General features: G+C 35.9%; 1 protein-coding gene across 3 annotated transcripts; it reads left to right on the top strand.

Annotated features, from left to right (window-relative positions):
- The first annotated feature begins 925 nt into the window (after positions 1 to 925).
- agxt2 (alanine--glyoxylate aminotransferase 2) lies at positions 926 to 12,382 on the top strand. Of its 3 annotated transcripts, none has more exons than XR_006368637.1 (15): positions 926 to 1,076; positions 2,033 to 2,121; positions 2,391 to 2,581; positions 2,681 to 2,804; positions 2,882 to 2,976; positions 3,210 to 3,303; positions 4,137 to 4,230; positions 4,855 to 4,955; positions 5,219 to 5,311; positions 6,772 to 6,904; positions 7,575 to 7,663; positions 7,767 to 7,916; positions 8,332 to 8,430; positions 10,836 to 11,046; positions 11,110 to 12,382. XR_006368637.1 is itself a non-coding variant. In XM_044096471.1 (15 exons), exons 3-15 carry the CDS (start codon positions 2,086 to 2,088, stop codon positions 10,935 to 10,937), a joined length of 1,401 nt encoding a protein of 466 aa, XP_043952406.1. In that variant the 5' UTR covers positions 954 to 1,076; positions 1,605 to 1,732; positions 2,033 to 2,085; the 3' UTR covers positions 10,938 to 12,382. The 3 variants fall into 3 exon arrangements, 2 of the variants coding, with proteins under 2 accessions (XP_043952405.1, XP_043952406.1); XM_044096471.1 differs by adding an exon at positions 1,605 to 1,732 and having other exon boundaries at positions 954 to 1,076; positions 10,836 to 12,382; XM_044096470.1 differs by having other exon boundaries at positions 10,836 to 12,382.
- The last annotated feature ends 737 nt before the right edge of the window (positions 12,383 to 13,119 follow it).

Raw genomic sequence — 13,119 nt, 5'->3', positions numbered from 1 at the left:
AATTAATGAACTAAAGAGATTAACAATTTTAATTAAAAAAACAGATTCTTGCACAGCTCTTAATATGCTTTATGCATACATCTGTTCTATATTGATTACATTACTTTTTGCAAAAGTCAGCAAACTTCTTGATTAATTCTGGCAGAATAGCTGGAGTCTAACTATTATTTCACCTACTGTTGGTGCGTTTGAGTCAGATGTAATCCCTTTTTAAAAACCATTTTGATCTTGAAAAGTGTTTCTTATAGTTATTATTTACTCACTTAATTCAATGTCTAAAACACAAGTCTTATTCTTAGTGAGTGAGATTAATCAGAGAAAATACACTGCATAGTCAGCTGTTTAATGACTTTACAGATGTCTCTTATTCTCTAAAACCTTAACTTGTGTCATTTGCAGGTCAAGCGAATGTACAATAAATAATACAGTGTCAATACCTTTTACACTATACTATGTAAAAAGTATAGTAAAATATACTTTTCTCTGTACTTGAACTAAAAGATATACCGTATATAATGTAAGTTTGGATTTTATGAGTCTGATATAGAAAAAACTAGATGTTGAGAACTGTTCATTTTAAGTTTTCTTAAAACTAAGTTATTATAATTTATATTTTTGTAATTTTTTTAATGTGAAGTCATTACATGAGTACATTTGTTGGGTTTAAAAAGCCCAAACATCTATCCATTTGACTTTTAATAGTCCAGAAAAAATGCATTTTCTTAATATCCTATAGTGACTAAACAAATAAAATAACACAAGGCATAATGTCAATGATCAAGTGGGAATGGGGGCCAACCTGGGTGATTAATAGGATTTTCTGCAGCGGTCCTGCATGCCCACACCTCTCAGTATGTCGAAAAACGAAAGGACCACTAGCGAAGCGGGGGTCGGTCTACGCCTACCGTGAAGAGAGATGGAGAAAGCAAACAAAAAACACAAGTCTGGGCAAAGTTGAACAGAGTGCATCCTCAACATGCTAAAAGTTGCGTCCTGTGCGAGTGGCCGATGGGCAGTTTTTACGGGACATCCCGTCTATCGGCCCCAATTTTCGGCTAAAATCCACCTGGCGAGCGGTGAGTTAACGTGGAAATTTATCAAATCCGGATCAAACTAGTTTGTAACTGTTGCTGCAGTGCAGACAGCTGTTCATGGAACATGCCATACTTGTTTTTGTTCTACTAAGGTAATGCAGATGGCACACGTCTCAAGTTTTACTCTATGTTTACCATTTTTGTTATTTGAACCACTGGTACTCGACTGTCATCATAAACAGATAAAATTCCATCATATGCACCTAAAATCAAGGGAACACATCCTATATCTAAAATAGCCAATTATACCGCTATACTGAGTTGAACATACTAACATTTAATCCAATGTTGATCCACAGCTCAACTGGAAGAATTTGTTGACCTAAAACAAGCATTTGTCTGGCACTGCACAATTCTGGCATTCTGGCACTGAATTAACAAAAATAAAACATTTTCATTTTCAAAACATTTTAAAAACCACATGTTCTTTTCCTTCCTCCTTACTTTGTATTGGCTTATGACTAGGGCTGGGCAATAAATCAAAAACATGTGTTATACATGTATCTGTAGATCATAATTTCACCTGAACTCGATCAAGAACCGCACAGCATTTTGGGAGATGTAGGCAGAGGAGAGTCTGTAATCCTCTACCTCTCAGGGACAGCTGGACAAGGTGCCAACAACTCCCTGACTTTTTGGTAAGCAATTAAACCAATTGAGTAACTTATGCAGCAGCAGTTTAAGGTTGCACCTTGGCAAGAAATAAAGTGAGAAAATCTGTAAAACACCTTCACAGGAAACTGTGGACAAAACAGGAAAGACCACATCACCAGTTTGCCAGTATTTCAAACAAAAAACAAATCAATAATTATCAATATTGACTGACATGAAATCCTTTTTCAGCCATATCCCTCGTAATGTAAAACTACAATAGTATTTTGTAGTTTGTGGTTGTAACTTGACAGAATATGTTAAGTTCATTAATTTTTCTTTTACAGGTGCATCATGTCAGAAATCAGACTTCAGATTCTCTCGCACAGATATACCAGAGATGCCTTCTTGCAATTTCACTCCAGAGGAATATAAGGTATGAGCCAAGATCTGCAGACACACAGTAGATTAACCTTGGACAGTTCTGTCTTGTATTATGTAAGAATTAAGTTAACTGTCTAAATGACAAAATCGTTTCATGGAAAAACAACAAAAAAACCCCAACATTTCATTCACACCTCCAGTCTCAAGTGCCACTGATATGCACACACTGTCTTGTACTTTGAAAATTCAAGAACAAATCAAATGAAAAATGAAACATAATATTTCTTTTGAAGTTATATTTTACACCATGTGCCTCTCCAGGGAATGTCAAAAGCAAGAATGATAGAGATCCGCAAACAGAACTGCAACCCCATGACCATGAAAGTTACATACTACAAGAAACCAGTGTTCATCCATCAGGGGTACATGCAGTATCTGTGGGATGTGGATGGGACCAGATATCTGGATCTGTTTGCTGGTGTGGCCACTGTCAGTGTGGGCCACTGCCACCCGTAAGGTTCTTTTGTGTGTATATGTGAAGCAGGAATTATGTTTTTGTCTGTTCACTTTTTAGTGTATTTATAGCTAATTGTTGATGTCTGTGTGTGCAGGAAAGTAACTGCTGCTGCTGAAAAACAGCTGAAAAAACTTTGGCATACTACTTTCATTTATGTCTACCCTACTCTCCAAGAGTACTGCGAGAAACTTGCCTCCCATTTGCCCGATCCTCTTAAGGTAGGGTGGTGTATTTTTAGACTAGTCATGGGTATGTATATTTATGCTGTAGTTAAAATGTCTGTTTCCGTGGGCAGGTGGTTTTTCTGACAAACAGCGGCTCTGAAGCAAACGACCTTGCGATGTTTATAGCTCGTCTCTACACTGGAAATTTTGACATAATCACTTTCAGGTCCAACATTTTCTTTTTTTATACATTTTGCTAGAATAGAAATATCCAATGTTTAAAAAAATAACATACCAATGAATTATTAAAAACTTTTAACATATTTACACCAAACTGGAGGAGAGCAAGGAGACATTTTTCTCATTTTATTTCTTGTCTGTTAGGATTGCTAAATTAACAAGAATGTTTCCTTGAGATAAACATGTGCAATGTGCTCATAGTTGTTGTGTGTTTTTCAGAGGATCATATCATGGTGGCAGCCCGATGGCCATGGGTCTGACTTCCAATGCAGCATACAAATACCCTGTTGCCAACGGTTTAGGTTGTACAAATGTATGTAGAACAGCAGTATGTCTATAGAAAAGCAGTCATACATTCACGGTTCTGTCCGTCCTGCGGCAATGCTTTCATGATCTGTGATGTCGTATTCATTATACACCTTTATGTTTTAACAAGACTATATTGTTTTATTGTAAACGACATACCCTCTAATATAAGTTGATAAAATAGCGTTGGCAAGGCCTCATTTCAAGTTGCTATTTTTGTAGAGAGCTGAAGTGTGGGAACATCAGTGCCTAACTGAAACATGCTGGTGTGGTGGAGGATTTCATTTAGTCTCGCCCATGAAATAGAAATGATAAATAGGTGCATCTCCATACATTGAAATGTTTATTTATTTCAGTAATTCAATTGAAAAAGTGAAAAATACACATTTATTTCACACATTAGGACACAGTGTTTGAACATTGCTTTCTTTAAACTCTTTGTTTGAAACACTTTTTATTATCAGACAATGAAAACTTACGAAAATAGAAAATGCTATTAAAGGAATTGGGTAAGATCAGTCTGGCTCTATGTTAAAAACTAACCAGCAGGTTTATAGGGCATAAAAACTAGTTGCGCCACACTGGCAAGCAGTTGTTGGTGACAAGTCTTTTGCATTGCGGTAGAGGAATTCATTTAACATTAATGAATAAAAAGGCATTTCATATTTAATATTTGTTTGTCTTTTTTTTTTTTTTGCACAATTGCAGCATTCAGAGTATTGACCTAATTAATACTCTTGCAGTTTTCTAGTTTAACATTTTTTTCTGCTGCTGTATTATGTAAGAATTTCCGTTTTTGTCACTTTAACCCAGCTGTGTTGTTTTCTGCCAATTAAACAGACGATGTGTCCGGATGTGTTCAGAGGTCCTTGGGGAGGAAGGCACTGCAGGGACTCACCTGTGCAGACTACCAGAGAGTGTAGCTGTGCTCAAGGTACACAGACATGGCCACACAAGACTCAGTTCTCATTAACAGGAGAAATAAATCATAAAATATCATCCATCCATGTTTTGTTAAAAAAAAAAAAAAAAAGTTTGATGTTTTGGATCTAGAGTGTTTGCTTAGCCTTTTAATATTTGTACAACTCCCAATGGCACCAGACATTTTTATGCCTTATTGTTAGCAGTTCTTACTTATTGTTCAAACTGGTCTAAAATATCTTCAATTTAATAGATGAAACTTGTAAAAGTAAAAATGCTGAACTCCTAAAAATAAGATGTGAGGAGACGAGAATAAGTGCTGAAAGAGCAGAATGAAGTTCAAAGTCTCCTCCTGTTGATCATTGACTTATTTTTAACCATCGTGAAAAGTTTGTCCCTTTACAAGGTTCATTCTGTCATGAGGCATCTACTGTGAATTTTAGACGCGGCCGGAGAAAATCAGTCACGGAAAAACAAATTTTCAGAAATATTCTTTTTTTTTTTTAATCTGTGCTCTGGGACTAAAGTAAAACAGTTCAAATCAGGTGGGAGAGAGGTGGAATGTGTTTTAGTTGTTTTTAACCTGTTACATCACCGCTCAGCATTTTTCTGAGTTTTCTATGTTTTTATTATACAGGTCACTGTGCAGCAAATGAGCAATACATCAGACAACTTAAGGAGACATTAGCTACAAGCGTCCCTCCTAGAATTGCTGCTTTCTTTGCAGAACCTATTCAGGTGTTGTTTTACATCTTAAGAAATCATACAGTGATGATATTGAAAATAATGCTTATATCAATGGGTTTTTTTTCCCAGTAGTTTTAATTTTGTCTTGAAATCTTTTAAATAATTTTGTCACCATCGGTATTTAATGTATAGGTAGATAAACATGCATGGTGATTAAATATATTGATTAAAAATGAAGACATTTCTGATATAATTCTTATATCTTTTTCCACTTATATGTTCCATGTTTTTGCGAATATGTCTGGTTCATTCAGGGAGTCGGAGGAGCTGTTCAGTACCCTAAAAACTACCTAAAGGAGGCTTTCAAACTTGTAAGAGAGAGAGGAGGGATCTGCATTGCTGATGAGGTCTGATTTAAATGATTTTAAATTTAAAAATCAAAAGCTACTAAGAGTATCAGTAAACCTTTGAGGTTTTTCATCATCTGCACGCTCACTTCTGTAGAATGGCATTACCAAAAGTTTTATGCAGCCGATAAAAATTTTAAAGGGTTTGACATCATTAAATTTCACTCATGAAACTCAGTGAACTTCAGTTATAATTTCATTATTATCATAAAACATTATAATTATAATGTGTCATTATATACATATATATAATTAATGAAACTGTAATTATATATGTGTATATTGTGAAAAATAATGTTTCAGATAAAACTTATTTTTACCTTATACCCTGAGTAAAAACAAAATGTGGTTTACAAATGATGAAGAAAAGGAAAGAGGAAAAAAAGCATGCAAACCAAGTGAAAGGATCATTTCTTTTGAGCCTAAAAGCTGGTTTTGCCTCTATCTATTTGTAGTAACTGACAATGAATGTTTTATACCACAGAGGAGAAACTTTGGCCCTCCAGATTTTGAATAATTGTTGCAATTCAATCACACCCAAAATCTCTCGAGCATGAAAGAAAGTTTAATTTTGTGCCTTAGTATCTCAGTTGGACAGCTGAAAATAATTTCTGTATTTATTTTTTTGTTAGCCATTCAAAGCTGGCTTGCTTCAGGTTATTGTCTGACTGCATAAAGCATGTTCCCTTCAGCTTAAGGTCATGAACTAGAGGCTTACAATTCTCCTGAGACAACGGTAACTCATCCAGATAAAGTTTTACCCACATGGAACTACATGTGATATGAGATTGACTAATTTTCAGTTTTCTGTAGGTTTATGAACAACTCTGACAAAGAACACAATTAATGGTTCTATTACTTATTGCAAGTCCTCTAACATAAACAGAGAACCCAGTCTGACAGTCTTACAATCACACTTATATGTGTGAGTTTCTTTTAGATCAAAGGATAATGTGCTGGCTGTACTTATAAGTTCTGGCATGGTTTGTGCATTAAGTTCAACTTTAGAAAGAAATTAAGTTAATTGCAATTCATTATTGTAACTGTTTTTCAGAAGATCAAATACGTTTGAATAGATGTTTGCCTTCATAGATAAAATTGTCATTTGCAAATGTTTCCGTTTAATCTGGTTATCTGTTTGAAAATCAGAAGCATAAATATGTGCTACACCTGGAAAACTGATAAGTCACACATTAGAGCCATGCTTTTTTTTCAGAATCAAGTACTGTGTTTGATTACTTGATAAAGTCCATTTTAATTTCTATTAGAAAAATAACTAGAACGAAAGCTAGTTACCTACTGCTAATAACATTAAAATGGAAATGGCATATATCTGCATACATGGGTAGATTGCTCATTGACAACACTGTTATGTACCTGAGAGGAAGGACTGCAAAAGCAATCACCACATTGCAAGGTGCTGATGAATCCCCATATTGTCTCTTACTGCACCGTGGCAGGTTCAAACTGGATTTGGACGAACTGGAAGCCACTTCTGGGGTTTCCAAGGACATGATGTCATCCCTGACATGGTTACAATGGCAAAGGGCATTGGTAATGGATTCCCTATGGCAGCTGTAGTTACGACACCAGGTGAGAATATATATTTACACTTTAAAATTTACACTTCCAGTTTGTTACTTGCAACATTAGTAAGTGTATTGTCTGCAGATGGAAGATGAATTGTTGTGAACGATGAAGAATATGCTGTCACAGAACTTGAGTTATAAAGAGAAGAACATAGAGCCATTAAAGATTTTCGATATCATCCTTATTAATGGGGCATTCTTAGCAACCTGTCAGACTTATTGATTTCAATAATCTCTCCCAAAAAAATAAAAACATATATTATATAAAATTGGGCTCGAGAAGTAAGCTGCCTGGACCCTCACCTCAGTGGTTCATTGATTTCACTTTCCGCCTCTTAATCTATGTAGCCTTGTTTGCTGATTGCCATCAGGATTTACTTCACACTTCCAAACAATCACATCTTATTTCTGGTAGCACAACACATGTTACTTCTTGTGTTATTTATTGTGATAGCCCGTTTCCATGGCACTTGGTTGATAATCAAACTTCTGTATACTTAAAGACCCTCCAGCTGTTCCAAGATGTTTGATTTTTCCAAGAAACAAATAGAACAGGAACAAAAAATGTTGTTGTTTTTATACTTTTCGCTTAGTGTTCTGAATGCTTGACATCAAGTAGAACCTGAGAGGGCTAAAGGTGTGAGCTTGTTAATTTATGTTTTATTTCCCTCCAGAAATTGCTAATTCTTTTGCCACGGGAGTGCATTTTAACACCTTTGGTGGAAATCCGGTGGCCTGTGCAGTTGCTTCAGCCGTGCTTGATGTGAGCAATTTCCTGTCCACAAGATTGACTTGGAAAGAAGGTATTTTCAAATTCTCTGGAGCACGCAGCTCTCTCTGATTCCCAATTGCTTTTTCTTAAACAGACAATCATAGAGGACGGCACACAGAAGAACAGTCTTGATGTGGGCACCTATCTAATGACAGAGCTGGCAAAACTTCGAGACAAGTATGAAATCATTGGCGACGTCCGTGGAAAAGGGCTTCAGATCGGTGTGGAAATGGTCAAAGACAAGGTACTGAGTGTATGACAGAAGAGACTCTCACCTCTTCCGTGTTTGTTTAACGTGTGTTTCTGCACGATGCGTCCTGGGGCAGGGTTCAGCTGTGTCCCAGCTGGCTGCAATGTTCACCGTCTGTATTTGTGAACTGATGTCTTGAGATGTTGCTTTAGATTTTCTACATAATGTTTAGTCCTCTGTCCTTGCCATCACCCTAATCTAAACTATCTCCACAGACTTTCTGTCAGGTTTAAGGCAGGACTGTGACCTCTAAGAACATGCATATTATTTTCAGTAAGAGGATCATGTTGGTAAAATTGAAATATAACTTTAAACCTAAATTTCCAGGTGCATGAATAATTTTGGGCTGATCTGTAGATATCAGAGGACCACTTCTTCTATTCAAAGTTATCTTCTCTTCCATTTACAGACCAGCAGAGATCCACTGCCTCCTGAAGACATCGCCGAGATCTTTGAGGATGTTAAAGATATGGGAGTCCTCATAGGCAAAGGAGGAGTTTATGGACAGGTAACATGAATCCTGATTACATAAAAAATAAGTAAATTACATGGAGTACATGCTAAAGATCAAGGCTTAACATCCTTTAGTTTATTGAGTTAGTCACACTAATATCAAGATTAATTTCATATTAGCTTTCCAGACTTACTTTACATTAGGCTGATTTTTTATGCCTTGTTATTGGACATGTCCAGAAATGTTTGAAATATTAAGTTTTATTTTTGTTTTAATATATTAATATATTAATATTGAGTTTTCCAATGTATTTCAAGGCATTTATAATCAATAATAGAACAAAATGCCAAAAGAAAAGAGATTAGTGAAACAAGAAAAGTCTGATAAATCAAAAATTGCCATTAAAAAAAAAGACAAACCCTTCTTTTATTGTTTATATGTCATCTGTTTCTTTCCTCTTATTTTAATACTCTCCCAAAGATGTAAGTGAGGTTAGTCAGTCTTCACATAACATGAAGAGGCTATGCAATTTTATAAAAAAAAGTCGTTTGGAGAAACCAAATGGAGAATGTGTAATGGTGCACTAGAGGGACCCAGAAATTCAGCCACGACACAGGAGTGAGCAGTAACTCTGATATTTATTAAAAGGCAGCTTAAACCGGGCACAGGATCGTCAGCTGCAGCACTGCGAAGGGGGGGCGAAAAGGAGAGGTTGATGACCGGAGAAATAGCAACAAAGGGGTCTGTTAGCGTGTGTAAAGGGAAACACTAACCTGGCATTCAGTAAATGTGGGGATCGGCTGAGGAACAAGGAGTGGAGCAGATGCTGCGCTGACGCAGAGCTCGGGACGAAGTGCCTGGGGAGGGAAGCGCTGATGCAGGGCAGCGTGCCAACTTGTGGGGGCAGCAGAAGAACCAAATCCAGATCCTGAATCCTAGTCAGACGGGCGGAGGTCATACACGATCGGGGCAGAGAGCAGAATCCGTGGGAGTGGGCGGGAGTGGAGTACAGCAACAGGCGTGGGTCGAGATCCAGAAAGGCAATCAGTAATAGTCCGACAAGGGCGAGGCAAAAGGGACAGGTCTGAGGAACAAGGCGTGGTCGTGATTATGAGGGCGAGGTATGAGTGCTGGAAAACTACTTGCTGAAAGCGTTCGATAATCTGGCAGCGTGGTTGTGACTGAGGGAGGTTTAAGAAGGGAGACAATAGGAAGAAACACAGGTGCGAGGAATAACAGAAATGAGGGGCGTGACTTGGATTGGCTGAACCAGAAAAACAGGGCACAATGTAAACATCACAGAATGATGGAGTAGTTACAGAGGGAAAAGCTCAACGGGAACCAGGGACAAGGGAAAAAAAGCAGGAAATTCAAGCAAAGGATGAGGAAAAAAACTGTGTGAGGAAGAGTAAGTATTGGAAAGTTTCAGAGGCCAGTAAAATTTCAGAAGCCATGGCAGCTGTGATGTGGGTGGGGACAGGAGATGCTTAAAGAAACTAATTGATAAACAGAATGAATACACAGAACCCTGGGAAAATGAGCGCAATAAAAACCAAAAAAATATTAAGCACTTCCTTGCTTAAAAAAAAGTAACCGCTTGAATTTAACTGAGCAAATAATCATGAGCTTCCTATTGGATAGTTACTGCTTGAACGACTTGTCTTCCAGCTGGCAACAAGTTACTTGAGCCCAGCTGATCCAACGAGCAGCTTCTCATTTCTTAAACATCCACGTGGAAAGACACATCCTGTGGTTGTGGAAAACATGCTACTCTGTTTAAGAAAGGTCAAACGAGTTGACATTTAAAATGTGAAAATTTAAAGCAACCCTGGATGGACATAAATATTGTGACATTGCAGATGCTTATCAAAACAATGCCAAAGCAAATGCATGCTGTATCACAACCAAAGGCGATCCAATGTAATATTAGCATATGAGGGTTTTTTTTGGCCAGGCAGTCTAAATGGTCACCCCTCGTTATTATACAAATGCAAAAACCTCAATTAACAACACATATGATCTTTTTACAGATTAGCAGGCCTTCATTTATCTGGTATGTATGTTTCAAAGGTTACAAAGGTTAGAGGACAAAATGTAAGTGGCTTTAAAATAAACTGTGACTCTATACACAAAGCAGGAACAAAATGAGACTGAATCCAGAAACCAACAAGAACGTTCACAGTGTTGAAGGAGAGACAGATCCCCAAACTAAAACCAGATTGATCCAAAAATACAAACCCAAAGTGTCACAAGATGAAGGACAAACTGAGAAGGAGAAACTTTACATTCTAAATGACAATGTTTTATTTTCTCAGTTAAAACACAGAACCAGAAGAACTGCCTTTGAATCACTACTTCAGTCAGAGCACTGCATTATTTCCCATTATCTGTCTGTAATTGTCTGTATTCTTGCACAGGTACGAATATTTACTTATGTATTTGTTGTTGTTCTGTTGAAGATCTTCCGCATCAAACCCCCCATGTGCATCACAAAGGAAGACGCGGATTTCTTCCTGGCGGTTTTTAACAAATCCGTCTGCAACTACATGGAGAAAAGATGAAAGCTTGATAAAAGCTCTGATGACTCAGAGGCGAGCCCAGAACCACAAAAATATACTAAAAAACAGAAACATTTTAAAAGCTACTGTTTAATTGCAAGCTCTTAATACACTAATTGTTCTGTACTAAACATCAAAATATATTTTTCACTGTGACTATAATCTACATTCTGCTTTCATTGAAGTCTTTTGTTGAATCTGTCATACTAAATGTCAAAAAAGAAATTTATAACAAAGAGTCTGGCTTTAAATCGGATTAGTTTACAATTTTTTTATCTTAACATTTTTCATTTCTAATCAATTCAATTTCTTTAGATAACACAATGTATCTTTGCATTATTAATAAATGAGATTTTACTCAAATAATCTAAGATTGGTGCAAAAAATGTTATTTTGGTTGTATCAAGAATACAATTCAAATATTGCGGCAGCACATCCTGTGCAGACAGTTTGTAATTAGATTGTCAAAATCTATTTAATCTGATAAAGCCAGATTCTTGTGGAAAACTTGTTTTAGTGTCTGGTTACTTGCACTAGAGATCTTTTGGAGCATTTAAAACATCACTTAAAAGATATGCAGTATGTGCATTAAGTCAATAAGTTACATTGGAGAAGGACAAAATTAACATTGTTATTGTTATTGTAATTATTGTAAAATTCTTTCACAAAATGGAGGGTGTAAAAATGATTCAAGGGCTGAATAATCCTTTTCACTTGTTTTTTTTTTTTTTTTATTTAAATTTTTGTGTCATGATAACCCTTTGAAAAGTAATACCTGTTCTGTGATGTGTATATTATTTTAAAAAAACTACAAAAATCAATTTTAATTTCAGGGGCCGTAAGGTAAGAAAAAAAGGAAAAGATACCCTTGAACATGGATAATTAAAAAAAACCCACAGTGAATAGCATTTTCACATTTGTCCACCTTTAAGTACAATTTAGTTGGAAGCAGCATTATACTTATGTTTTGAAGTGTTTATCAGTCCTGAATGTCTGTCTTTTTAAAAATAATGATGCAAACAGAATGATAAAATCTTTCTTCAGAAAAGACAAATTCATAGCCACTAGTTCAAGGTAATGAAACAAGTGTCACATGACACTTTAACAAAGGACGATAATAATATTTCTGATCATACACCAGGAACAATCTGAACTGGATTGAAAGATGTGAGAAATTGGCATTTAATATATGTATATGTACACATCATATATACAGCAATATTCATACATTTACCCATGTGATGCACTTGTGTACAAACTGATTGGTGAGACAAGTGATGGTGACAGTCTGAATCCTGAAGCTACTGATGAGTGTCAGACAGTTGAAGGAGAACAGCTGAATTTGCTGATGACAAATTTTGAATTGGCCTTAGATTTTGTAATTATGCATTACTTAATGTGAGTCTATGTAAAATCTGAATTAAACTTGATTTTTTTGTTACACCTCATTATTTGTATACTTCATTATTTGTAACATGACAAAATGTGGAAATATGTTAATGGAGTGGGAGAAAGAAGGCTTAATTAGTGTGATATTTCTGAGGTCTTACTGGAAGAGCTGCATGTTCTGAACATTTTTCAACAGAGCTCTGTAAATTGTAAGAAGTCATCTAAATCTCACTGGCACAAACCTCTTTTTCACCTTTTTCTATAATTGCTGCCTTGCTTAATAACATGAAGATGGTGATTTGTTTCTGCAAAAGTAAGAACTTCCCCAATAGATGTTTTCCTTTTACTTGTGTACAGCAGGACTAATTTTATCCTTATTAAATGCAGTTTCCAGGGTCAGTGCAAAATATAGAGATGAGTGTACACAGCATCTATGTTCAAGTTAAAAAGCATATAAAACGTTCGTTCTCAATACAAAAAGGCCTTTTATCAATATGACATCTCTACTCGTTTTTATTGCTATTTTTGTTTTTAATTCTGGTAGCAGAAGAGGCACACTTATGAAGTTTACCAAGTTTATGTGACCAAAAGAAATTCTAATTAGCTTTTAGTTTAAAGCAAGTATTAAGGAAGCACGTGAAAAAAAAAAAAAAAAAAAAAAAAGATTTCTGATTACATCCACTTCAGTATATGCCAGGCCTTTTTTTTCTCTCTTTTTTTTCTCCACACTTAAATATTTAATTGAGTTCATAAAAAAAATCAGTTTTGACAAAAATTACAGAGAAAATACATTAGT

Source organism: Gambusia affinis, linkage group LG17 (genome assembly GCF_019740435.1).
Source record: "Gambusia affinis linkage group LG17, SWU_Gaff_1.0, whole genome shotgun sequence".
In the NCBI taxonomy this organism is placed as follows: domain Eukaryota; kingdom Metazoa; phylum Chordata; class Actinopteri; order Cyprinodontiformes; family Poeciliidae; genus Gambusia; species Gambusia affinis.
Note: the sequence above shows the minus strand (reverse complement) of the source record. Positions and strands in the feature narration are given on the sequence as shown.

Bases quoted from the DNA above. Each gene is read 5' to 3' on its own strand.
- agxt2 (XM_044096470.1), top strand. From the start codon at position 977: ATGCTAAAAGTTGCGTCCTGTGCGAGTGGCCGATGGGCAGTTTTTACG. The intron at 2,582-2,680 runs GTAAGGTTCTTT...CTGTGTGTGCAG, and splicing joins AGTGTGGGCCACTGCCACCC to GAAAGTAACTGCTGCTGCTG. The intron at 4,956-5,218 runs GTGTTGTTTTAC...TGGTTCATTCAG, and splicing joins TCTTTGCAGAACCTATTCAG to GGAGTCGGAGGAGCTGTTCA.